This window comes from Pogoniulus pusillus, chromosome 3, assembly GCF_015220805.1.
Source record: "Pogoniulus pusillus isolate bPogPus1 chromosome 3, bPogPus1.pri, whole genome shotgun sequence".
Classification (NCBI taxonomy): domain Eukaryota; kingdom Metazoa; phylum Chordata; class Aves; order Piciformes; family Lybiidae; genus Pogoniulus; species Pogoniulus pusillus.
Genome location: NC_087266.1, coordinates 27,634,847 through 27,662,474, shown reverse-complemented (window position 1 = coordinate 27,662,474; position 27,628 = coordinate 27,634,847). Strand labels below are relative to the sequence as shown.

At 42.4% G+C, this 27,628-nt stretch overlaps 1 protein-coding gene across 4 annotated transcripts in view; it reads left to right on the top strand.

Annotated features, from left to right (window-relative positions):
• Positions 1 to 27,327, top strand: part of SMAD9 (SMAD family member 9) — a 37,728-nt gene extending 10,401 nt beyond the window's left edge. For 2 of the 4 annotated variants that reach the window (XM_064173206.1, XM_064173216.1), the window contains exons 2-7: positions 4,554 to 5,180; positions 11,402 to 11,659; positions 14,473 to 14,610; positions 16,305 to 16,526; positions 21,916 to 22,172; positions 26,969 to 27,327. In XM_064173206.1, the coding sequence (XP_064029276.1) occupies positions 4,769 to 5,180; positions 11,402 to 11,659; positions 14,473 to 14,610; positions 16,305 to 16,526; positions 21,916 to 22,172; positions 26,969 to 27,112 (1,431 nt within the window). In that variant the 5' untranslated portion in view covers positions 4,554 to 4,768 and the 3' untranslated portion in view covers positions 27,113 to 27,327. The remainder of the gene's footprint in view (positions 1 to 4,553; positions 5,181 to 11,401; positions 11,660 to 14,472; positions 14,611 to 16,304; positions 16,527 to 21,915; positions 22,173 to 26,968) is intronic. The other 2 variants (XM_064173226.1, XM_064173232.1) reach the window with 2 other exon arrangements.
• Positions 27,328 to 27,628: the final 301 nt, after the last annotated feature.

Genomic DNA, 27,628 nt, shown 5'->3' with positions numbered 1-27,628 from the left:
TGCTGGAGGAACATATTTCTCCTGTTGACCTAAGGACCTTCAAGCTAGTTGGTGGAAAATGTAAAACAGGCTTGGGGCAGGAGAAAGCATCGCAGTCCCTTCCACTTCATGCCCATGTTGCTGGATCTCAGCCTAGGAGTCATTAAGGCTTGAGCTGAGACTTATCTTCCCCAGCATTAACTGTATACAGTGCCTGATTTTGCTACTTTTTTTTGGTAGATGTTTACTTTTGGGTGGAGTGGTCCATGCCCTGTACACACATTTTTCTCAGTAGTTATTAATGAATTTGAGGGTGACTGCAGAAACAAAAGGATAGGCTCATGCTTATGTGCCATATATCTCCTACCTCTTCTCTAAAGCAAACATCAGACCTTAGACTAAACTCAATGATGGAATAGAGATTTATAGCATGGAAGATTGACCATGTTTGGTGTTGACCACTCACTTACCTGACAGATGAACAAAGCCTTCCTTGCGGTGCCAGAGGGGGAAATCATGTTAGGGATGTACCCTGAGTGATGCCTGCCTGATACAGTAGCACATTATACTGTCACTGAGGAAGATCAAGGTGATCAGACCAGAACTTCCATCATGCTATGGCCTAGGGTTTGATGCATGTTGGGAGGTTACTGATTTAAACTGTAGAACTTCTTTCCTCTCTACCACTCTGAAATGATGGATGTTGGATCATCGGCACAGAAAATACATCACATGTGGTTTTGAAACATGAAATGTTGGAAGTTTCCATCTGGGTAGGCAGGTTGCCTGTTAAAGAAAAGCTTACAACTTAAGCAGCTGCTGTCCTGAAAGACTGTTGTTAAAATTGAACCATAAACTGACATCTCTGCCGTTACAGCCTTGGATCAGAGTGACAGCCAGGTATGTCATAATGGAGTATCTAAGCCTAGCAACATGGCTCTGCTGAATGGTATGCCTTATTAAGAATTTAATAACATTAAACAAGGATGTTCTGATAATATTATTTGAAAGCTGTTTGGTTTATTTAATACCTTTTACATTTTGTACGTCAGTTGAATTTGGGGGAAAAAAAGATTTTAGAAGAAACTGGAGGGAGAACAGTAGGAAATTGTGCAATGTACTTATCTGAGACTAGATCACATGGTCTGCAAAGCACAGCTTTTGCTTTTATACACATAGTCTTGGCGACTCTCCCACTAGCAACAATAGTGCTCGGACTCATACTGATGTCACTGTTGAGTTATTTAATTTGACTGAAGGAGATTAATGTGTTTATTTAAAACCTTGGTCAAAATGGAAAAGAAAATCTCAGGACAATACTTCTACGTGAACATGTGTGTTTTCATATCTGACGATTGTAATGTTGCATTAACTTATCAGAAGCAGTTGTTTACACACACTAACACCCAGCAGACCCCCTCAGATAAGAAGCGTGAACCGTTTTCTCTTTCAGCATGGAGCAAGGATGTTTACACCACTACTGGTCCTGTGGGCTTTCATCCCAGGCTTTCCTGGCTTCCTGTTGCTGCTTTCAGGGCTGACTGCAGGGATCCAGACACTGTTTCATTTTCTTGCCCATGGATGGGGTTTGATGCCACCAAGCAATGACAACAGTGTAGTGGTGGATCTTTTCCAGGTTCTCACCAGGGCAGTGAGAAACAGACCTCTAGGCATCTCACAGCATGACGTGCCTAGAGCAGAGCTGGCACTAGGTTTTGTAGGCTGAGCCTGCTTCCTCAAAGACTGGAGACTGCCTGCTTAAATTCTATCCACATTATGTTTTACAAATAGCTTGAGGGATTCTTCCTGAGATAAATCATGCTGAACTTAATTTATTCTCACATGTACCTTCTAAGTGTTTGTAATAGGCTTCAATTTTGACTAAAAGGTGTTAGTAACTATCCAGTCATTAAACTTTCACTTACAGAATGAGGGAAAGAAATCTGGAATCTGAAGTTTCTCTTTGCAAGATAATACAAGTATGGACAGTTCTGTGGAACTGATCTTTGCTTGTTGAATGGTACAACAACTGAGGGGGTTTATGCTATGCTCTGTCAAGAGCTGTCCTCTTTTGGCAGTTGAGGACAGCTCAATGTACACATAGACTGATAATGTAGAAATTGTGTAAACCAAAAGTTCAATGCCGTGGTGAATGCCTGCTCTTGATTACCATTTTATAGTCCCTCTGTTCATATTTTCATTCAGCCTCCTGTTCACTGGTGCATGGAATATAAATCTCTTGGGGCAATATCCTACACTTGTGAGGCCTCATCGGGAGTATGTGTCCAGGTCTGGGCTCCCTAGTTCAAGAGAGACAGGGAACAATGGGAGAAAGTTTAACAGAGAGGCTACGAGGATGATTAAGGGATTAGAGCATCTCTCTTATGGGGAAAGGTTGAGAGACCTGGGGTGTTTTGCCTGGAGAAGAGAAAGCTGAGAGGAGATCTGATTAGTGTTTACAAGTACTTTTTGGGTGGATGTCAAGAAAAATGGTCAAGTCTTTTTTTCACTGATGCCCACTGATAGGGTGAGGGACAATGGATACAAAGAGGAATACAGTAAGTTCCACTACAATGTGAGGAGGAACTTCTTTACTGTGAGGTGGATGGAGCACTGCAAAATGCTTTCCAGTGAGGTTGTGGAGACTCCTTCTCTGAAGATTTTCAAAACCTGCCTCGGTGTGTTCCTGTGTGGCTTGCCCTAGATGAACCTACTTTGGCAGGAGTTGAACTAGATGATCTTCCAACCCCTACAGCTCTGTGATTCTGTGAATAGCAGCTGCTTCTGGGGATTGTGACATGCCAAAGAGTTGCTTTTATGCTTTCTTTTCTGTGGGGTCAGATGTTTTCATCTACCTAACTGTGGGAGGCTTTTGGAAGTTTGAGCCCCTGCCCTCATCTTTCCTGTTCTTGTGGAAGAAGGGGAAAATATTCTTAGCATAGAGCTCAGAGTCATAGAATGGTTTAAGTTGGAAGAGACTTAAAGTTCATCCAGTGCCCCTATCATGGACAGTGACACCTTCCATTAGATCAAGTTGCTGAAAGCCCCATCCAACCTGGCCTTGTGTTTACATGTATCTTCATTTCTCAGGGTGCTGGGCACCGTAAAGGGTAACAGCAGTTAGTCAGAGGAATGTGTAGAGAACAGAACAGGAGGGCTTGGAGGAAAATAGCTCAGGGCAGTCACTGGTCCTCAGCAAACACTGCAAGTTGCCTAAGAAGCTCTGATGCCCTGGGCCAGGTGTACTTTCCCTGCAGCATGCTCCAGTGCTATGTAGTGCTAAGGGTATCAGACTATGCTGGGGAACCAGTCTTTGAGAGGGGCCTTATGTCTCATTGTGTTGTACTGGTGGCTGTACTTGGTGTCTCCCAGGTGCCCTTTGAACTCTTATGAGAGCTGCACATTTAAGGAAACTGCAGAAGGGTATGGTTTGTGGAGCCCTGCTGCTCCCACCACCTGGAATTGTCTCTCTCTCTTCAGTGGCTGTATATAAGCAGTGCTGAGGATTACGTCCAGACCTTTACTGGCAGTGGGCAAGAAGGACCCAAGTTCTTCCACAAGGGTGGAGTGAGGTGGTCATAGAGATGCTTCTGTGGAGGCACCCATTTAGAAGCTGCCCCCCCTCCTTCTTTAAGTGTCCTCTGTGTAATTCAGACCTTTGGACTTTGTATGCATTCAGGGTCCATGAAGCATATTTAAAACAGTAAATAGCTTGACATGCAAGTTTTTTTTTCCTCAAAGTTCCAGCCAGTGGAAATAAGTAATTTTCAGCTGACATTAGACTGGCTTCAGTTACATTTAAAATAATAATAATTTAAAAAAAGATAAAGAAAAACAAAAAAATCAAACTGGGAAAACAAAACAAAAAAGGAAGAACTAAACCCTTTTCATTGGACTTTGTCAAAGGTAGCAAATCATAGCAGAAATAATTGGGTATCCATCCAGCACAGGCCACATCCAAAAACCTGTGAGTTATTGAAGAGTACAAAACAGACTGACTAGGCAAACAAGAATTTTCTCTTGCATGTGAGAAAATTAAAATAAGCTCAAAGAACAGGGACAGGTCTTTCAAAGACACTAAATGAAATTAATGTCTTTGAATTTTAAATTAACTTTGCAGTTAATATTATTCAACTTCTGACATCAGAGCAAGATTGGAGGGGCAGAGAGGGAGTTGAAATCAGAAAAATGCCTACTCATTACTTCCACAAAATTTGAAATTATGGATTTAATTTCTTATAAGATACTTGAGCTGAACCCACAGCTTCCAGGGTGAAACATGCTTACATTTTCCTTTGCAGTAAATAGAACCCCAACCCTCTGGTGCATTGAACTCAAACACAAACTGAGGTGACTGGACACTTGGTGATTTCTATGTCCAGCTCTAAAATTATAGAGTGTGGCAGGTAGTGGGGAAGAAGATCTTGAACCTAAAATAAGTAGCAAAAAACCCCAGTCAGAAATCCATTGAAAATTAATTACATATTTTGATTTTTTATCTTTCAAAAGATGTTATTGAAGGAACAACGAAAGGAGTGTGTGAAGCCTAACTATGTACTGTATTGTTATTCCAGGCTTCAGCAGCAGTTTCTTGATGTTTCTGAATTCTGAGACCCACCCTGCTGAACTACTTGCAACCAGTGCCTAAGACTACAAAAACATATGTGTGGAAAAACCTTTCCTTGAAGAAAGCATCCATCTCAATATTGTGGAAACTCAGTGCAAGCCTTGCAAAGGCAGGAGAGCAGTTTGTGCTTCTGTTGACACTCGTGTGTGATCTCTGCTTCTTATGCACTCCAGCACCCCTATCAGTTCCTTGTTCTCCTTCACCAGCCCTGCAGTGAAAAGGCTGCTGGGCTGGAAACAAGGAGATGAGGAAGAAAAGTGGGCAGAAAAAGCTGTTGATTCTCTGGTGAAGAAGTTAAAGAAGAAAAAAGGTGCCATGGAAGAACTGGAAAGGGCTCTGAGCTGCCCAGGTCAGCCCAGTAAATGTGTGACGATCCCACGTTCCTTAGATGGGCGACTGCAGGTGTCTCACCGCAAGGGGCTTCCCCACGTCATATACTGCAGAGTGTGGCGCTGGCCTGATTTACAGTCTCACCATGAATTGAAACCACTGGAATGTTGTGAGTTCCCATTTGGGTCAAAACAGAAAGAAGTGTGTATTAATCCCTACCATTACCGACGGGTGGAAACTCCAGGTAATTATTTCATCTACAAATGATTCACATCCCTATTATCTCTTGCACTGGAAGGTATAGGCTTGGTGCATCCTAACAAGCAGTACTTTGAAATATGAAAAGGTAGGCTCCATTTGTTAGAAGGATCCTGGGTCTTTCTCTGCTCGCTGACATCACAGCTCCAGCAACCAGGAGTAAGAATGGAATACAAGCACCTTGCCCCATGGGGTCTACATCCCATCGGCCTCATGAAGGAGCTGGGATGTTGTCCAGGGTGCTGAAAGAGAGCTTCTTCTCCGTGGGCTTGGATGCTGGCTGGCCTCTGAACCCTCCCCTTGAAAACTGTTGTCCATTTGCATGAAGTCTAGGCACCATTCTAGACACAGCACCCTGGCTAGCTTCACGTCTGAAACCAGGAAAAATATGCCACTAGCTCCCTTTTTTAACACCTGTAGTTGGAGTAAGATGGCTTATTTTGCTGTGAATAGGAAACCAATTCAGTTGATTCTTCCTGAAATGCCTGGTGGCCTGCCTTCAGTGGCATTCACTTACCTACATGGGCAATTTATGTGAAGTAAGTCCCCCAAGTTCCCATAAAGCTCTGAATTTTCCCCCTGACAGTCATCTTTAGACTGTTCTTGCTCTGCACTGAAAACTTACAACCTCAGGGATTGGTAATTTAATTGGGCTTTGTGTCAATAAAACGACTGTTAAAAAATTATAGTGTTCTGTATTGACTTCTATAGGGATCTTAAAAAGCAGGGCTGGCAGAGATCTTGAGCAGTCATCCTCTTCTCTGCCCTTACCAAGACAAATTACCAAATACATTCCTGACAGGTCTATTTCTAATGAGCACTAAAAATCCCATGTGATAGGGGCTCCACAACCTCCTCAAGCAAGTGAATCTATTGCTTTGCCATCCTTACAGTTCAGAATGATTTCTAATGTCTAACCTAGCTCCCTCTTGCTGCCAAAAATCACAGTAATTTAATTTACTAATGGATACAGTTGGTAAGTGTATACTTACTATTCTGTGATTACTCTTTGTCTGGCATGAACTTTACTCTGAGGTGACATTAGGATCAGATAAGTGAACTGTGGGATGTTTCTCTTGACACAGATGAAATAAGGGAAAGACATTTGTTAACATTTGTTACATAACAAGGGCTGCTCCATTTTCTGATAGACCTTCCACTGCAGTGGAGCTGTAGTTCTGAAGCATTATCTGAATTGCTGTAAACATTGTCACAACTAAAATTTTACAGCTGCAGTGAGTGGTGCTTGTTGTCAACAGTTTTCAGTGGGAAGAGCTGATCTCCTGCCTTGCTAAAATAAACTCCTGAAGAATTTAAGAAAAGATGCTCATAAAATATCCTGGTTTGTGTATCTTTCTCTTTTCAGGCTGCAGTCATCAGTGTCTTTTTTTTCTTCTAGTGTAACTCCAGTGTAGTTAATGGAATCTCCTTAAAATTGTAGCTGACGGCACCTCACAGTGCTGTTTTCAACTTCAATCTTCTGATCTCTTCTGTGCCAGCTAACAAATGCTACCACTAGGATAGTCCAGCAGCTGCTAAATGGCTGCTTGTTCTGACTCTGAAACTTTGGAAGGATTCACCTTGTTTGTGTGAGAAGCGCTCTTGCTACATCTATACTCGTGCATGAGACTAGGCCAAGGTGAAGGTCTGAGTATTACTAAGTTGATAGCATGCTCCCAGGCATAGCTTTGACCCATATGAACTCACACAGATTTGCAGTTCTAAGGGTGCAGATGTTAGCCCATATGAAAGGCTTTGGACGTGACCGCCTTGTTTCGGAGTTGTTAAGTGAGAACAGGTGCAAGGGTACAAGCTGTGCTGTGCCAGTTCTCCACAGGACTCAGGCTGCTGTATTCACCCCTTTGGCTCTTCTTACAGGGACAGCTTAGAAGTCGAAGTTCACAAATGAATCACCTCCTTGCTAAAGGTGAGGTGCATCAATGACACAATGTGCAATCTATTCGGATGTGCTGTGATAGCAAGAAGAGGTAGCTTATGTCACTACAAGTGGCAGTAATGCAGCTACAGTTCTGAGGCTATTAGAAGGCAGTACTGCAAGGAGGTGGTGGTGAGGCAAGAGAAGGAATGAGCTCCAGGAAAAAGTGGTAGCAGTGAGATCATCACAGAAAAGGCTGGGAGTGACTGATCTAGGCGCCAGTGTGTTTAAACAACACTTCTCTTTTGACTACAGGAAATCTGCATCTTGGCTTTGGTGATCTTAGGCTTATGTGAGATTCTCTGAGTCTCATCTTCTGGAGCTAAAGAATCCACCCATGAAATTAGTCATCAGTGTGGGTTTTTTATAATCTACAAGGTAGTATTCTTTTCATACAATTGTCCATCCTTTTGGACCTCACTTTCCATCACTGCAGTCTCTCTTGCTGAGTCAACCACTCTGTGACCAGAACTGTCAACTTTTATTCAGACTGAATAAATCATGTCAAAGATGAGAGGGCCCCATCTTTTTCTTCTAATGGTTTGGCAGATCAGTAAACCTCTCTTATCAGAAAGCAGCTTTAAGCTCTTGCCTGAGAGTCAGGCATGTCATTGCCCCCACAGAATATCCAGCCACATCCTAGTCTATGCTGATCAATACTGCACTGATGATGTGTAGCTTTTTTGCTGCTACCAGTGTCCCCAGCAGATTTCTTCTCAGGTCTGCTGAGAACAGGTGCTGTTTAGAAAAAAAGCAGCAAATATTTTCACTGTTTGTGCAACATCCCACTATGGAGAGGGGCTAGGTCACACAGCCTAAAGGAGATAGGTGTGGTGTTTAGGCTTTGCTTCCCAATTGGGTGCTCCTCCTCCGCTGGTGAGAATTTTGAACGGTTTATTGTCAGGAGGAACTGTCATTTCAGAAAAATACAGAAGCTGCTTAAACACCCACTCTGTTATTTTTGTATTAAATCATTCATGTGAGGATATTGGGTACTCTAGTGTGCACCACTGCTGTAGACAACAGAAGACTCAATGAACTTTTGACTTAGACTAACTGATTGTCAAGCCCAAGTGGGACCAAGACGTGGTAGCCTCCCACTTAAAAGACCACTTGATGATCTGTCGGCTGTGAGTCTGGTATTTGTGAGTGGTCATTGCCATAGGGAATAGGTGCATCTCATCAGAGGATAGTTCTCCAAATGTAGTAAACTCTGCAGATAGGCTGATACATGAGACATCACAGTGCAGATGATGTACCTGAAATTAAACTAAGAGGTGGATGGTTTGCTTGCTGTAGCACCTGAAGTCACAGGCTCTGGGCATGGCCAGGTTTCCAGCAAGAACTGTTGTGGGTAAAGGGAGCAGGAGAAAGCCTAGTGCAGGAAAGATGATGGCAGGACTCGGAACATGATCATATTTGTTTTCAGTTCAACAAAGATTGTCAGCACTTGGACGTGCATAGAAGGAGCCATCCACCCCTACTCTAAGTGGAGAACAGCAGGTAGGAGAAAAGGAGTCCTGGGAGAGACAATGCTAGTAAATAATGAAGACAGGCAGGTCCCATGCCTCTGGTTACACTTCCTTCAGAGTGGTTGAGCCCTGGAAAGTGAAGAAAGCAAAGAACAAGGCGCTCTTGGGAATTTTTAGCCACAGACACTAAAATAGCTGAATTCCTCACCACCACAGCCCTCTAGGCAGCCACAGAGCAGTCAGTGGAAATACTGAGTGAGGTGGCAAAAACCGTACAGCAGAGCAGAAGTTAAGAATACTCTGACCAGAGCTGGGAAGGAGTTCAAGGCTTGAAAATTCCTCTTGCTGACTCAATCAGGGCGAGTCAGAGGCTTTCCCTGGCAAGTTCTGTTCTCATCCAGATTCTCAGCTTTCATATACAGATGTTGTGTTGAGCTCTCACAAGGGTGCAGAAAGGTGCTTCCTTCACAGTGAGATGCCACCTTCCCAGTGCTGTATGACACAGCTCTAACACAGCTGTTCCTAGCTCAGCACCTCTGCTGAGTACCAAGCGATCACCAGTTCCCTGCTTTCTAAGGCTGCTGGTCAGAGCTGGCTGAGCAGCAGTAGACCTGCAAACATAGCAGTTTCATGGAGCAGCAGAGGTAAACTCATAAAGCAGCAGCAGCAGCTCACAGTCTGGAGCTTCTCACAGGAGCATGGTGTGACCAGCTCACCAAAGCCACATCTGCAGTGGTGGTACTGCTTGTGTCCTAATATAGGGCAGTGAAAGAGTCTTATTTCTCTGTGAAGATATCTCTGAGGGACTGGGCAATGCATCTCAGATGTGAATACCTGTATGTCTTCCATGAGTCCTAATTGGAGAGTCTAAGAAAACAAAAAAGCTAAAGAAGTAGTGAAGATGTAGAAATATCTTTCTTTATCAAAGGATTTAAGAGGATGACAACAAACTCATCATCCCACAGGTAGGGGGCATATCAGAGGCAGAAAGAGAGTCTCCAGAGCATCATCCTTCTGCTGTCCAGAAGCTCATTAGAACTGCGTTGGGCCACAGACTTGCCTACACATAGTCTTTTAACAGGTATTCCAATGCCTTGTGTTTCTAGGCAGGTAAGAAGGTGACTTTCTCAGTGAACCTTCTGCCACTAGACTGATCTTTCATAAGATTTTAGGGCTCAGTTATTCAGTTCATGAGTGATTGGTTAAGTTCCCAAATGGTATATGCCAGTGGGCAGGAGCAAGATTTGACCCTGCCCCTGCTACATGTAGTGCTACATCAGGTAAGAAGTTATAAACATGCTATCGGTACCAGACACTTGTCCCTCCTCCTGCTTAAACTGCCCCAATTCTCTGAACAATCAATGTGCACTGAGAGTACATTCCAAGGAGGGTGTTCCTACAGCCTCTTCTCATTAAGCACATTGCTGTTTGTTTCCCTAAACTAGTGAGAATGGACTGAAAGGTTGTGTGCTGCTAGGTTTTAGGCCAGAGGAACTCTAGGACAATGAATAAAATGACTGTCAAATTGTTTTCAGCGTTGGGACAATCCATGCTTGTCACAATAACTCAGATTGCCTCTTATCTTCACTGGTGGCTTTTAGATTTACACGATAGCAACTGGGGATTCATTCTCTCTACCTGTGTTTGAGGCCTTAACTAAGACAATCAGGCACTATTTGAGCTAGTAACTAATAAAGAAATGTTGGGATACTTGAATTGCCTATTGTAGGTGTTATTTTGCCCCCAAATACCATGAGGGATCCAACTAAAGCCTCTGGTTGAGCTCTCATATGCAGAACAGTTTAGCAAGTCTCTTTGTGCTCTAGCCAGGGGACTCTATCTTCATAGATAAGTCTCTAGTTGGGGTGTTCTGAAGTGTTCTGACTCCAATTCTGCTCTCAATCCTGACATGTCAGAATCCAAAATAATTTGTGTCAACTTGAGATTTCTTAATGCAGCAGTGGTGTTAACAGCACTGGAAATATGAGATATAAGTGATGAGAGTTTGTGAAGAGAGGCAGTATCTTCTACGAGACCAGTTTCTGCAGGGATGAATTTAGTTTCAGTTTTCTGAATTTAATTTCTCTCTCTCTTTTTTTTTTTTTTTTTTTTTTTGTGTCTGAACTCCCAGGCATTGACATTTGCCTCCTCATGTTAGATCTTTTCTAACTGTATTGCAAGAGCCAAATTAATATTGTGGCAATATTTGAATTTCCATTTACATTTCCTTTTAAAGATTCCACTGTCTGGCTGGCAGCATTTTCAAATACCTGAAAACCTTTTAAATCTGGTGTCTCGCTTCAGATCTGTGCTTCCTTTTGCCCATCTGAGAACACTGGCAATAAAATATGCATTATATTGTGGAGCGTGTTAATTGTAATTAAACTTGGCTGTGGTTTTGGCAAATCCTGGTGATAATATTTAGCAAACTCCTGACATGTTCAGTCTTTCAGGAAGGAGGCAATATGACATTTTGAGAGGAAGAAATCTGCTACTTGCATTTCTGTAAAAAGACTGCACATGTCATACCCATGAATTCTGTTGTACCTTCCTCTTCAGGATGGAGTCCATATTTTGCATATGGGGTTGCTGCAATTGGCCGCCAAGTCTGGAAAAAGGGAATTGAAGAATGAGCTTTTGATGCTTGTTTTTGGAAAAGTTTTGCTACCCGTCAGTGGCTTGTATAGAGGCAGCAAAATCTGGGCAGCATGGGTTATGCCTTTTTTAACTTACAAAGAGATATGCTTTCAAGAGTGCAATTTTAACCAGGTTTCTTTCTGCTCTTGTTTTTATTTTCAGTCCTGCCTCCTGTACTTGTTCCAAGACACAGTGAGTTTAACCCTCACCTCAGCCTCCTCGCCAAGTTTCGAAACACTTCTCTGCACAGTGAGCCTCTGATGCCACACAATGCTACTTATCCTGATTCTTTTCAGCATCCTCCATGCACCCCTTTTTCATCATCACCCAGCCACATGTTTTCCCAGTCACCTAACAGCATCAGCTATCCCAACTCACCAGGAAGCTCTTCTGGACCAGGAAGTCCCTATCAGCTCACAGGTAAGAATGAACTTTCAGATGAGTGAGAATGAGCTCTCATCCCACCTGAGTCAGTTGAGGTTCTTGCCTGTGGCCTAGGGTCAGGTGCCAGTTCTGCGACCTCACCACAAGTTGTAGTTACAGACTGAATTGTGGTGCAGATCTGGAATGTGATTTCTTGTGGCCCTCCCTTTGTACTGTCTCCCAGTTCTGACTGATGCTCAAGGGCCTAAGAGCTGTAGTCATAAAATTATAGAATTACAGAATCATAGAATGGTTTGGGTTGGAGGAGACCTTAAAGATCATCTACTTCCAACTCTCCTGCATGGACAGCAACACTTTCCTGTAGACCAAGCCTTATCTCATTCCTGGAATTTCCAGAGGACATTTCATGATACCTGTAAGAGAAAAGCAGAGGAGTGGAGCAAGTCTGCCAGGTCAACTTGTGCCTAAAGCTGCCCATTCAAGTTTCAGATACAATTCACAGAAAAAAAACACTTGCTGCACCTGTGCTAGGCACTTCTAATAGAGATGGGTAGGACAGGGACCTTTAGAAACTCCATCAAGAGAGACAGGATAAAATGGGGAAATTAGTACACAGAAATGTTTCTTAAGTGTATGGTGATCCCACTGACTGTATGAATTTTGAGAAATAAGGCTGTTTAAGAAACTGTCACAAAATTTGGTGAAGTCACCAGACAAATTCCTGTTATTTTGGAACATGTTTCATCAGCTCCACAGTTCTGAGGTCGGCAAGGTTATGTCACTCAGATTGTTTACTTTGTGAACCTACTTAATGCTCCTCTAATTATGTGAGAATTTAACTATACTTTTGCTGTCAAATATACCAGGAAGGTGTTGCACAACATAGCCAAGAGCTAGCTGTAATAGCAAAACATGCTTGAGAATCACTTCTGCACTTTGTTCAAATGGTTTCAATGATCTCAGCATTTTCACAAAGATTAATTTGTGTCCAAACCCTGTAATGTAATGCTTCAATGTCTCAACTACAAAGCATTTAAATTAATGTCCTTAATGATATACCTATTTTGATTTTAACTACAAGAAAGGTGCTTATTTTTACCAGGTGTTTGTTGTATTTTAACTTCCTTTTTAGCTGGACACTTCCAATAGTGTGACGTTTTTCTTTCCCCCTGCATTTATTGCATGGACCTTCATTCATTTCTCTTGTAGCTCTCTACTTCTGATTATATCTTATTTAGCAACAGTGAAACATTTCAACAAGTAGTAGGACTTGTTTGTCTTTTTCTTTCACCTCTGTGTAACCGAAGTCTATTCAGTGGTGCTGGTCCTGACAGGTAAATCAGGCCCATTCCAACTACGCAATGACTTACTCATGCATTTAACTGAACTTGGGACCTTGCAAAGCTACTTACAAGTGGATGTGGCTCAACCTGATCTTCAGAATATCGCAGCATACATCACGCTGATAAGCATAATTTGCTTGTGTAACAGTCACAGGTGGAAAACTATCTAAAGCAAACTTGAGTTACATCAAAAACCTTGAGTGGGATTGGTGTGACCAAATAGAGATGTCAGCAAAGCAAGCTTCTACCTATCATGCAGTTGTCTATGCTCTCTCTAGTTCATGGAGAGAAACTTACACTCCTAGGACAAGATTCTTGAAGGTCTTTGTCTAAAGTAGCAGGTGCCTATTTTTCTTTAGTTGTTATAAGGAGAGCTTGTGGTGACTAGCTTAGGTGGAGACATCAAAAATGCTCACATAATCTTACTATGTTCATTTCTGTGACTTGTATCCTCTTCCATTCTTTCTTTATTTCATTTTGCTAGTCCAACTTGTTGCATTTTATGTGAGAGTTATGTCACCTGTATGTTAGAAATACCATGTAGTGTATAAAAATCCCAAAACTTGTGCAATGCTTAAATAGAATAATATTTCTAAGCAGTACTTGGAAGATTCAGTGGCTGTCTTATGAGACAGTCTATGTTTATTCACTCCAGGTGAAGTTGCTCTGTTTTGAGGAATAGCCAGTGGATTCCAAACACAAAAGGAAATTTCATCCTGGACCATTGGTCCTGCAAGCTTGTGTATGGCTCTAATTTACACACAAAATGACTGAATTTCTATTCAAATGAATAGAATTACATGCTTTCACTGCTTATGCAGTGAATCTAAACGTTTTCTAATATGAAGATGAAGTCTTTTTTTCTTTTGCTTTTTGTAGCCTCCCATCTTTCTGGAGAATCTCCACTATAGAGTCACCTGTTTTCTAGCTTACTGTGCAATAAGTGAAACAAATCAGGAGTTGAGTGGGACAAATATGACCAAGTCTGATTTTTCAGTCTAAAAACTTTCCATAGTCTTTTTTATATATATGTATGTATAGCCCATGGAGAAGTTTTAAATTTGCAATAGAAGTCTGAAATATAAGGATGAAACTGTGTTACTTTGTTAGGGTAACAACCTGTGTTAACAGAGAGCTTGACTGGACACTGCCCTGGGTCACTGTTGTGACCGTCCCCCTGTCTTTCAAGTCTAATGACATGACAACCCTTCCTTCCCATCCTCTCTGAACAAGTAATGTCTTAATCTGAAGACAGAAGGAAAGTCAAGTTCAGATCTGAGCTTTGCTTCCAGCTCTTCTCTAGCTAAATGATGCTGAAGAAGTTAAGTATTCAACAGGAAAAGCTGGGAAGAATTTGGCAGTGCATTGATTGGTAAATCTCTTCTTTCTTTCTTTCTTTCTTTCTTTCTTTCTTTCTTTCTTTCTTTCTTTCTTTCTTTCTTTCTTTCTTTCTGTCTGTCTTTCTGTCTGTCTTTCTGTCTTTCTTTCTGTCTTTCTTTCTTATAGTGGAAACTCCACCGCCGCCTTACCATGCAAGAGAACCTCCAGGAACCCACAATGGGCGGCCAATGGATGCGCTAGCTGAAAGTCAGCTAGTGCTGTCTTTGCCCAATGGAGGTAAATCTGCCGATGGAGAAGCTGAAAGTAAATAACCGTTTGTACTACTCTTAAAAAAAAAAACTTCTTAAGCAAAAAAACCTTATTTGAACAAGCAGGTTCAGTGATCTGTAATAATAGGTTTCAGACAGCTTTGCATTAAGGCTGTGTAACCCATCCATTAGCTAGTGTAATAGGTTGACTTAAGAACTGAGTGAATTATGTGTGAAGTGAACAGAGTTTAAGCATTACTTGCAGCCATGGACTATTACACTTAGAAAGCTGTTAATGAAAGCAAACACTGTTATCTACATTGTAAAGGCAAAGATATCAAATTAAGCATAGTGAGGCAATATAACACACAAGAGCACTAGCAATGGATAGTTCTTTATCAACTTCAGTTTGGGGTGTAAAGCCTCATGATTGGGACCTTTCTTACTGCCATCTTTGTAATCATATTACTTTACTGACTGGCTAGAGAATAAAAGGATACATTCTAGAGAAGTATAAAGAGATCTTTTGTAGAATGACAAACTCTTTGACGCCACGTGAGAAGGCATGGATGGTCAGATTGGAAGGGTCTGGGATCCTCCTTGCTCCACTCAAAGCAGTTTATGACCTCTCCAGCTACCCCCCAGACTAGTAGTGTCAGGTGATGTCTCCACCGTTCAAAGCCAATTGCTGCAGAGTAACAAAGGGAAATGGAGTTCTGATGGGTTTTCCTTTGGATTCCTGCAACTGCAGAAATCTTTTAGTCCATCATATTGTAGTTCTAAACAAATTTGCTTTATGGCATGAGCACTGAACACTAGGCAAGTGTGGACGTTAAAAAATAATGCCAGCCTTCTGAAACAGCAGGGAACATGTCTGCACCTCGGAATTGGAGCAGAAGGAAGATGAGGGTGGTAGTACTAATTACAAATGAGTGATAAGCACATGGAAAGGCCAAATAATAACTACTTGTTTTTAAATAAATTGTCAAGATACTTTAATCTCTTTACCATAGTTCACCATTCCTGATCACTGCCCTGTGAATATTAGATGGAGTTTTATTAGAGGTTATGCACAGAGGTGCTCTGGGGACAGAAGGGCTCACATGCCTGTGGTGAGCAGGCAGGATAAGGTTTCTTACTAATTCCTGTAGGACAAATAAGGCCTAGAGATTCTGTTACACTTTTAAGTCTTTCTCAGCCCCGAGTTAGAAAACCTGGCAGGGGTAGAACCAGAAGAAATGACCTTGCTGACATTTCTGCTTACAGTCCCACGTGGAAGTAGAAAACTCCAGAGCATGCAAAAAATCGAGGGGAGTAATTGATTAGTTGTGAACTTCAGTTTGTTATTAGACTGAAAGTTTGGCTTAGATTTTACTTACTCTGAGCCTGTCTGTCGTCACTAGCTTCTGCTAGTGTACAGAGATGTATTCCTTACTTTTTTTCAGTGAAGATATTGGACCTTGGTTCAGTAAGGAATGTCAGCATGTGCTTAATTTAATGTGGTGGAGTTATCACTTAAAAGAACAAGCAGGACTCCTCAGAGGCTTAGAGTTAAGTCCTTTGCATGTTTGAGGCTTCAGTCATAAAGTTAAGAAGAAACAGAAGCTGCTATTGGGATAGAGCGTAACATAAGTGGCCATTTAGACGAAGAACCAGGGGGTTAGGAGTAGGAGGGAGGAAAGGAAAGAGAAGAGAAAATTATTGTTTAATATGTGTTACTGAACATCTGGTTCATTTTGTTTCCTACAGACTTTCGGCCCGTTTGCTATGAGGAACCCCAACACTGGTGCTCAGTTGCCTACTATGAACTCAATAACCGGGTAGGGGAGACTTTCCAGGCTTCCTCTCGAAGTATTCTTATAGATGGGTTTACAGATCCCTCAAATAACAAAAACAGGTTCTGCTTGGGACTGCTCTCAAACGTAAACCGCAACTCTACTATAGAAAACACCAGGAGACACATAGGAAAAGGTAAGAGGAAACCCCTTTTTCTTTGGGAATATTCAGAGCTTGAAAGAACCATGCATTGCATGAAAAATACCTAGCTGATTTGTCAAATGTGCTTATCTTAAAACCAAAGCTCAGAGATTACTTCTGAAATAGAAGAAAAGCATCTGATTCTTTTTTGACTGGATAACAATCAGCAGAACAGCTCCTTACAAAAACTGTTTTCTTGGCCAGTGAAGAGAAAAATGATGTTTATAGTTGTGTGCTCTAAATTAGCAGTATGTATTTTCATTTTATTTATTAGAGCTTCTGGCAACTGGGAATATTGCCATTGAAATGCCACTAAAAGGATAATTGCTGGTGCCTCCGGGCTGGTTCTCCTCCCACCAAATAACAAAGGGAGATGGATGAAACACTTAGTAGTTGAGTTACTTGGCTGAAGAACTCTTACCAGAGTTGCCTTTGTAGCTTTACTCTTCTGCAAGTCTGATTCCTTGCCTTGTCAACTTCTTGACAGAAAAAATAAGTCTTGGATTTTCCCTCCAGCACTTCTTGTATACTTCAATTCTGGAGTATGTATCCTCTCTGTGTGCAGGACCATATGCTATGGTGACAAGTATGAGGAGACCACACTTGGACATATGTGGCCATACACACTCCATCCAAGCTTAGTAGGGCTGTGTTGGGCCTGGTACTGTCCCAGAATTTACTATTGTTTGTGCCAACGAGTCCAGAAGCCCTGCAGTGGCTACTTCTCTGTGCAGATGAAGCTTTGCTTGTTCTGGTATATCCAGTCTAGACTGATCTTGCCAACCCAGCCTCTCACCAGTAGCTGCTTGGGAATGGATTTCCCACTGGGCTAATTAACTCTTAATTGTTTCACTCCTATTATCTTGTCAACTTCATCTCATTTCCCAGGCCTAGAGCAGTATTTTAATTGACTCTTGATAGGCTAGTGTTGAATGACTGAATATGAGGAAGCTATGAGACAAATGTGACATCGTTTTTACAAACAACAGTGAACCCGAGGCTGGCACAGGAGATGTTGTACTTATCTCTTGTACTTTTCTCTGCAAGGGAAAGTGCTGGTGTGGCAGATGCACTGTGTGAAATCAGTGTGATGCTACAATTGTCTTGTCATAGTAGTTTGTTTTGAGGGGTGGAAATGTGTTGTACATCTAGTTCTAACTTACTCAGAAAATAGAGCAAAGCTTCTCTGTCAGCATAAGTTGACAGAAGAGTGTAGATCAAAGCTGATCATGGCCTAAACAGAAGATCCCAATCAGAGCTGTCATCTGAAGATGTTATATCCTGTGATTTTCTGCCCCCTCTCCAAAAAAGAAAGGAAGATACAGAATTAAAATAAAATGAGGTAAATGTTAATGGTCTTCATCCATTGAAGTCTGACGATCTGTCTTTATTGCTTAGAAGTCTTTTAAAGTCTTACACTAGGAATCTGCCTAAGGGAAGGGAGCAGGTTGCCCAGAGATGAGTTTAGTATATCAGAGAGCCTTAATTTGACTGCTCTTCCCTGTTTATGCAAATCTTTAAAAAAACATGTTCTAGTGGAGTAGAAGTGGCACCAGTACAGGCCTGCAGAAGAGCACAGAGCTGTTCCAAAAGTGTGTAGTTCAAAGGCATGCTGGACAGATGAAAGCTACTGAAATGGATACAATTGTCACATGTTAACAGGGAAGAAAAAAGAGTGAGTAAACAAGATTAGCTCTGTAGGATAAGGATATGTGATTGAATTGTCATCTAGTGTATCAGCGTGAAACGGTTTCCTGGAAATACCACATCAAAGCTAAAAACAATTCAGAACACAATGCGACATCTACTAGCAATTGGACCTGTTTCAGCAGGCAGACTTCAAGGACAAAAAGGGGACTTTGTCAGAAAGATATGGATGCTTGGATACTGCAGAATTTCCAGTTTCTGCAGAGAGCAATGAAATCCCACTGAAACCTAGGGACCCTTGGTTTGGTCTTCTGCAAATATGTGTTCAGGCACTTGGCTTCCTTGTTTGTCTCTACTGAACAAATACCAGAAGAATGGAAATGCACACTGACATTTCATCACTGCTGTATTTATTGCTTTTAAATGTCCAGAAGGAAAAAGTGAATTGTAGCCTCTCCTATCAGAAGTGACTTTTGGTACTTTTGTTATTATAGTACATGGTTTGGGCCATGCCTTTATAAGCTGAGTTACTGAGTTACTCGATATACTCCAAAATCCCAGGGTTTGAAGTTTTTCAACTTAGCGCTCGTAAGTGTGGTCACCTTAAATTAGTGGCTGCACCTGAAGATTTGGAATGTGGTGAAATTGTTTTGTCCTTCTATTCCTACCCTGTATTCTTACTCTATCTGTTTATATCAGAAAGTTACAGGGACTCTATCAAGGTCTGCTGGGACCCTTTTGTTTACAGTCCTTCCATTTTATCCATCATCTACAGAAGGGAAAGGAGACATAGGTCAAGTATGTGCAACACCCCATAGTGTCTGGTGTGGTTGAACTGGAGTTGATGACTGGTCTAATAGAGCTGTCATCTTGCTCGTCTTCCCAGTGCAATACTAACATGTGCTTTGAGCCACACCCCCACCATTCACATCTAATTTGAGATCTCAAGGGTGCATAGAAGTAAAAGGCAAGTGATGGTTTGAGGACAGACTTTAAGGTTCCTGTCTGAGTCACCCTGTGGGAAGTCTACGGGAGAGCATTTTTCCCAGATTCCTTTCCCACTCAACCTGCTTTTCCCCAAGTTTTTCCCACTTCTATTTAGAGGCTGTTTAGTCCTAAGGATGTGCTGCTGCCCCTTGCTGTCATGACCACAGAGTGATGAACAGACTGGGAATATGTAAACAGTCTTTTTTGTATGAAAGACAAGAAGAATAAACCTAATTGCAACAGAATTATTAAAGCACATTTGTCACTGGCTTTGTAAGCAATCCACCGAGAGCGTGAACATTTGTATGTAAGAGTTTGAATGATGTACCTGGGAACAGAGAGGAGGATTTTGGTTTTATTTAGTAGTGGTTTTTATGAGAACAAAGAACTGAGTTCTTCCACCTCTTTTGGCCATGGGAGGGGTTCATCTCACCTAATCTAGCCATGGGAAAGGTTGAGGCATCTTCACAGGATGACTTGGCCCCCTTCAGGTTGTGGTTTCGCACTCATGTTTAAGCAGTCTGGGTCCTCACTGCAGTGCTTGCACTGATGAAGATCTCACTGCAAATGCATCTTGTTTTTTTTTTTTTAAGCTTATTAGCTGGTTCAGTTCCCCAGACTGGTTGTATCTCCAGCCATTTCTACCAATCTGAGATCAGGTGTGGGAAGAAGCAGCAAGAGTGGGGAATGAGAGAAAGCCTTTTCACACCTGCACAAATTTCCTTCAGTTTAAGCTCTCCACCCTATGGCACTCTGCACCCTATGGCAAACAATCATCTGGTCACAGTGCCTCTCATCTTTGATCAGCTAGAGAAAGCACCTGCACAGGTAGCTCATACAAGATTACTTATTTAAGCTTGCTGAATTGGGCTAAAATACATTATTCCACCAATTTAGGTATGTTTTCATGCAAGCAGACATCCTGAGGGGACCAGAGATTTTGATTTCATAGAAATACTTCCATCTTTGTTTTCTCAAGGCACTAAAAATTTCAGAGCTAGTGGTGGTAAGTCACTTACGCACCAAAAAGTCCAGAAGGAAATCAGTAATTTCCTTGCTAAAGGTCACTTTGAAGAGGATCCGATGAGTAAGTCACATTGTGTAGATACAAATACATGGTTCTGATGTGGTGAAATACAGAGCTAAGTACAGACTGTGCTGTGTTTTAACTACATGAGATAGGATCCTGTAGTAAAAAATACAGCACGCAGTAAGGTGGATCTTGGTCAGCATCCATCTGCTCAACTATGGAAATACATTTAGATTTGTAATTGTGCTAGTTTGAAGCTAGCTAGAATGTTTAGGTGAGAAGAATTAGACCACAGGCTGTGAAAGGGAAACAATGGTGATGTCTACTTCACTCACAGGCTTGCTGAGATCTATAAGAACAAGAGTAGAAATATAGATAAGGCATTTGGGCACTGCCTGGGCTTTGAGCTGCATTTCTGTCTAACCTCGCCTTCTGTCTCTCTGATTAATCCACTTGCTTCCTAACCCCCCTGGTCTACCCTCCATTCTTCCTTGGAGCACAAGGCAATGTCTGGAGTAAGGTAGAGGAGTGGGAGAAGGTGGAAGGGCTGTTGGGAGCCCCTCCTGGGGACTCAGGTTTCTGGGAGGGGTGTTGTGATTCTGTATTACCTTTTACCTTGTATATTTCTGTATATAACTGTATATACTGTAAATATCTGCTTGTATATTGTGCTAACTGTAAATAATAAGCTTCATTCAAATTTCAAGATACAGCTGAGTCTAGTCTGGGTGATTTCCAAAGTGTGGGGGGACGGGGAACACCCAAACCACCACATTAATGCATAGCAGATTTGTCAATTCTTTGACAGTTTGATCTATGCTTTGTATATGGTTGATATATGTTTGATACTTATGTGTGTTTTGTCCTAAAGTATTATTGTGACAGTTTGGGAGTTACCTGTCCCCCTACTCTTATCAAATCACCCAGACTAGACTCAGTCTGCTGGAAGTTAAGGAATGAAGGTTTATATTTACAGTTTAGCCCAATATACAACCAGATATTTACAATATTTACAGCTATATACAGTAATATACAAGTTAAAACAGAAACACAACACCCCTCCCAGAAATGACAGTCCCCTGGAGGGGCTACCAACCACCCTTCCACCTTTTTTCCACCCTTCTACCTTATTCCAGAGCATACCTTACATGCAAGGTGAGTATGGTGCATCAGCAAGGGAGGTTGGAAAGCAGAAGGATTAGTTATACAGAAGAAGCCTAGGGAGGAAAGCATAGGTACCCACCGCAACAAAGACACACACTCTGACTCTTCAAGTCTGTCTTATCTATGTTTTGTAGTCTTGTTCTTATACATCTCAGCAAGCCTATGAGTGAATTAGACATCACTATTGTTTCTTTTACACAGCCTATAATGCAATTGTTCTCATTAAAATATTCCATTGAGCCTCAGACTAGCACAACTGTATTGTTGGGTTAAAGAAGTGAACCAGTCTACACAGAGAAACAAACGCTGTGTGCCAAGACTCTTTTTCTCCCAGAGCAGTACCCTAAAACAGTGTTTATGACAATTTCTTTTTAATGTTGGTGGTTCCACTGTATACATACAGGGATATGCACACAGTTTACTGTCTTTTAAAGTACAATGGAATGATCCTGGACTTGTATGCCCACGCCAAAGAAATAGATAAAGAATCACTAGTATAAAACGTGTTGTGAACAACAAGGAGAAATAATCCACATTATTTTTTTCTTTGTCGAGGTGTTCATCTTTACTACATTGGTGGGGAAGTTTATGCTGAATGTGTCAGTGACAGCAGTATTTTTGTGCAAAGCCGCAACTGTAACTACCAGCATGGTTTCCACCCAGCCACTGTCTGCAAGATCCCCAGTGGCTGCAGCCTCAAGATCTTCAACAACCAGCTCTTTGCCCAGCTGCTTGCCCAGTCAGTCAATCACGGTTTTGAAGTGGTATATGAGCTGACCAAGATGTGCACTATTCGGATGAGCTTTGTTAAAGTAAGGATCCTTTGTTTTCTCTTGTATTTTCTGGAGAAGCAAATCCCATCATGTGGTAGCTTTGGTGCAAAATTAGACTCCATCAAATCCTTCCCAAGGGGTGATTTAGACACACAACTCGCAAATAGCAATTTGGATTGTGTGTTTTCCAGTACTGCCTTGAATTTCTAGGTGCTTAAAATCATTAGCTTTGGTGGTCAACATGAAAATTCTTAGATTCCAACAATTAGGTATTCTGTAAGCTTTCTGTGGAAAATAAGCAGAGATTGCACCGTGATGTTCTCACACTGATTGTATAAGGAGCTCAACTTAGAGGGACTTAACAATGCGTAAACATTGTAGCATATATCTTTGGCAGTTATAACATCTCCTATCATTATTGCTTTGCAATAGAGCTTGGTAGAGCCTTAGATCTGAAAATAATGTCCTTATGTCTCCAGACTAATTTACAGTCTCACTGGTATTTATAGTCCCAATCAAAAAATACTTCATCCCTCAATGACTCTGCTGTGAATTGTTGCTATTTTCCACCTGTGTGATCCTTGGAAAGACATGATGGCATTCACTCTGGCCAGCCACATGCCTTAAAGAGCAAGCAGAATACAAATCTGAAAAGAATATATGACCTTTCCCCTGTTATTTGTAAGAAATGGGAGGCCACCAAAGCCATTAGTGTTCCCACGTCCTTCCTATCTGAACTTTGCAGTCTGACTGCCCTGTTTGTGATGATAGAATCATAGAAGAATTGAATGGTCTAGGTTGGAAGTGACATCTGATGGTCATCTAGTCCAATCCCTGCTGCAGTCAGCAGGGGCATCCTCAACTAGATCAGGCTGCTCAGAGCCCTGCCAAGCCTCACTTTGAATATCTCCAGGAATGGGGCCCAAATCACCTCCCTGGGCAACCTGTTCCAGTGTTCCACCACCCTCAAAATAAAGAATCTAAATCTGCTCTTCTTTAGTTTGAAGTCATTGCTGCTTGTTCTATCACCACAGGTCTTTGTAAACAATCTCTCATCCTTCTTGTAGACTCCCTTCAGGTACTGCAAAGTCACTGTTAGGTGTCCCTGGAGCCTCCTCTTCTCCAGGTTGGACAACCACAGCTCCCTCAGCCTGCCATCATAGTAAAGTTGCTCCAACCTTCTGATCATTTTTGTGATCCTCTTCTGCACCCACTTAGTCAGTGTGAAATTTTCTTAAACCTTCTGAGTGACCTCACCAAAATGAAGTCTCTTGACTCCTTTTAGCACTAAAGATTTTTTTAGCACTTGAGATTTACTTAGGTGCCTGTTGTAGCCTCTAAACACCAGAGAATAGTGAGTGTTTTGAAGCTGTTTACACATGTGCTAGGCTGACTTCCTGTAGTGCTGCTGGGGAGAGTAGCAGCAATGTTCAGCTTGTAGACTAGACAGACTCTACCACCGGGAGCCAGCTGGTCCTGCTAGGTACCATAAGTGACCTGAGTATGTCACAGAATCATAGAATCAACCAGGTTGGAAGAGACCTCCAAGATCATCCAGTCCAACCTATCCCCCAGCCCTATCCAATCAACTAGACCATGGCACTAAGTGCCTCACCCAGTCTTTTCTTGAACACCTCCAGGGACGTCAATTCCCTTTGTCTTGCAAATTTGGTTCTGTACAGATCACAGAATCACAGAAACATCCAGGATGGAAAAGACTCTCGGGGTCACCAAGTCCAACCTATGACTGAATCAAGTTGATAGAATTCATATTTAAGATACTACCAAGATGCTCAAGGGTCAAGCCCAGTTCCCCTATATTCTACAAAGCAGACAAGTTGAGTCCCATGCAGCTTTCTGGTCTAGACTCTTCCCACCCATCTCTGGGGACTCATCACCTTAACTCTCTAAGAGTATTGAGAGTGCCCTGTAACCCTGTTCAAGACAAAAATCTCCCTGCCCACAATCACATTGTTGCTTTGTTCTTGAGAAGGAACTGACATCTAGTTCACACATTAGGAGAAGGAAAGAAAGCAAGAAATCAAAGAAACAGTTTTTTCTTTAATGGAAGATGTGAATGGCCATGTTGTTTGCAAAGGCAGTGTAGCCAGTTGTACAACAATTTCATTATCTCAGCAACTCCTGGGCAGTCTCTTAGATGTGTTATCCACCTTCATGCCCAGATTGGCAGCAGCCATGATGGTGTTGATGCACTAAATAGTGCCGCTGCCATATTATCACCTTGTTTTGTTGAAACAGTAGCAGACTATAGTGCCTCAGGCACCAGAAGGACTTGCACCTTGCACCAGTGCAAGGAGTTATTTTGAACCCTTTCCCATGACCTTTAGAAAATGGCTATGCAAATTTCATCCAAGTTCTTCCTTCTTGGCCTGTAAAACCCCTTTCCTGTTCTCAGTCTTCTCAAATTATTTCCCTCTCAAGATGTGGGCTAGGTGATGTGCTCAGTCTGAGGACAGGATTGCCTCTTGGTGTTGGATATGCATTGCACAAAGGAACATGTTACCTGTCAGAGCCACACACCAAAAGGTCCCACATACAGAGCTCCCTGTAGCTTCTTCCCTGATTTGCATTCAGATGCTGCTGATCACCTGCAGTCCACGGAGCAAGCGAAGCAAAAGGGCTGGAGAGCCTGCCTCCTCTCCTGCCAGTGCTTGAGCTAGCAGCTGGGAGGTAGGAATGCATAGGAGCAAGAGAGAATTGCAAAGACTCTGTTATCTCTGGGGGCAGGACATGGGACAGAAGTTGAACCTCTCATATGCTTTGTGTGTCCACAGAGCAGCTGGGGGGAGCTCAACCTGGAAACAAAAGTGAGTGTGTCCTCAGTGAGAGCAGACAGCAGTTTCCAGATGGCTGTTGTCCCCTCTCCACACATGTGGCACATATGAGGCAGCTGATGCACAGAGGAGAGAGACAAGAGTTTCGCCAGGCCGAGGTCTGAGCCCAGCACATTTTCTTGGGCCTTGGGGTTACAAAAATGACCCTGATCCAGCAGACTTGTCTGTGCTCTGCTGCATATGAGGCAGCTCGTTGCTCTGAGATGTGACTGGAAAGAGCCCACAGAAGGTGGGATGGGCTGAGAGAAGCAGCAACTTGATTTGCCCTGCCAAAAGTAGCATCTTCTTCGTGACAACTGCAAAAACAGCCACCACGGCTTTGAAAATCCTTTTCATTTTATTGCCGTGTTAAGAGAGCTCCACCTCTGGGTTGATTTCTTCCCTGGGGATGAAGGAGGCCCCGGAGTGACGGCACAGTTGTTCCTGCTCTCCTAGCATTTGCCCTGCTAAGAGCTCCACTCGGCAGCTGGAGGCAGCAGCAGTGTGGAAGCTGCCAGCAGAGGGAGTTGAGCCCTGCCAGGCTCCTGCAAAGCGAGTGGGTTGTGCTTGCAGCCTGTCATTCCTATTCCTCCAGGTTTCCTGTCCTGCCAGACAGCAGAGATGCACCTACTCTTCTGACACTTGCCCTTCTGGCTGCGTATCTTCACTGCAGCTGAGTGATTAAAACTTCACAAATTCTGACTGCACTGGTTAGAGAGTGGCATTTTACGCAAGCATATCCAGAACATTAATTTTGTCTGCAAATACAGGCCCTTTCTAGCCTGATAAATGATTTTTAGGTGAGAAAAATGCTACCTGTTTGAAAGTACTCCTTGGTCAGTCCATATCTCACTCTTCTTCTTTCTCCCCTCTTCCTCAATTGAAGTGGAATTTCGTTTTTTTATCAAGATGATTTATTATGACATCTAGTTTTTGTGCTCATCCTCTTTCTGCAGCTGATCATCTAGAGAAGCAGATTCTAGCAGACCTCAGAGGTCTGAATTGTTCACTGCTCTGCAGCTTGGGTACCTTTGGCAGGCATCAATCTTTATATACCTCTATGTCCTCTTTTCATTACAAAAATGTCAGCCTGCCTGACTAGCATAACTGTAGCTCAGCTTCTCTGATCAGCAGCCCACAAGTGAAGAGCCTCATTCTGCAGTGAGACCATGTTCTGCACATTGTCCATGGAAATCCAAGTTCAGTTCTGCCAGTGAGACAGCCAGTGAGCTGCGAGACTGGGCTATGACATGCATTGCCTGCTTAACAAGCAGACTCTGTGCCCCCTCAAGCTATGGAGACTTCTGGTTCTCTTTTCCCCCTGCAAGCACCACATTCTCGTCTTCTGTCAGATGCTCCATTATCTCTCCAAAAGAACTGGAGAAATTACTGCAGGACTTCCCACAGTGAGTGCTCCTGTGGGAAAAGATGTGTTCAAGGATAGAAAACCTATGGAAAATATCTATACATAAGTTAGGTATCATACATAGGAACCACGATGGAAGTTGTCAGAATTTCAGATAAATTAACTAGAGCGTTTGGAGTCTTGAACTCATAGGATGCATCTCGATCCATAAATGAAGCAGTGCCCGGGATCATTCCCAGTTCCTGTTAAAGTGTTATGACAGGGCGTGGCCTGCTTTTCATCTGTGCCAGACAGCAGGCTGGCAGACTTTCCTGGGCATGTCTCTGGGGTGCGAGCAACAGGGACCATCCACCATGGGCTGTCTGCAGGCAGCCAAGCTTGGAAACAAGCCTTTGCATTCAAATTGGTCTCAGCACCTGGAAGTGTGACCAAGAGGTTTTAATTTCATAGTAGAGAGTTCCTGATAATTATGATAACAATGACCTTAAAAAGGAGCAAAATTTCAAGAGAAAATTATCCCTGGCTGCTTGGGCGGTGGACTACCTGTGTTTGTGTTAGACTCAGCACTGAAACTGTGATTTAATTTTAAAATTTTATGTAAGAACTCACTTTTTGGTCCTTTGATGCTTTTATAGGGCTGGGGAGCAGAGTATCATCGACAAGATGTTACAAGCACACCCTGCTGGATTGAGATCCACCTTCATGGACCACTGCAATGGCTGGATAAGGTGCTGACCCAGATGGGCTCACCTCATAACCCCATCTCCTCTGTCTCTTAAGAATCATCTCTAGAATTCCCTTAGGATGGATGCTATTGCAGGCAGTGGCTTATAGGATTTCCAGTGAACAGAGGGTTCTCGGTGTGGATGTATGTAGATGTAAATATATCTGTACACAGTCTACTCTCTTTTTTTTTCTTTTTTTTAAATTTTTCCATGCAGTGTTTTGTGATTTCTAGTTACTCTGATGCCAGTACAATAAGATTAGAAATTCAGGTATATCGTGTCTGTTCTCTAGTACAAAATAAGCCAAATTCCTGCAAAAGTCTCAAACATTTCTTGTGAGCATCTTCATTCCCCAGCCAAGCCAGTAAATGATGCAGCTTCTCGGCACTGTCATATGGACTCAGAAACCTGGCTGTAGCTGTTCCTAGTAGGTGAAATTCACCCCACTGCAGGCAACCAAAGTCAGATCTCTACACCATTTATATCTGTTTTACATCCTAATTACAGGTCTGAAACAGGACCTTAGGTGGTGCCCAGGACTTATGCATAGAGCTGACTTTTTTCTGAAGC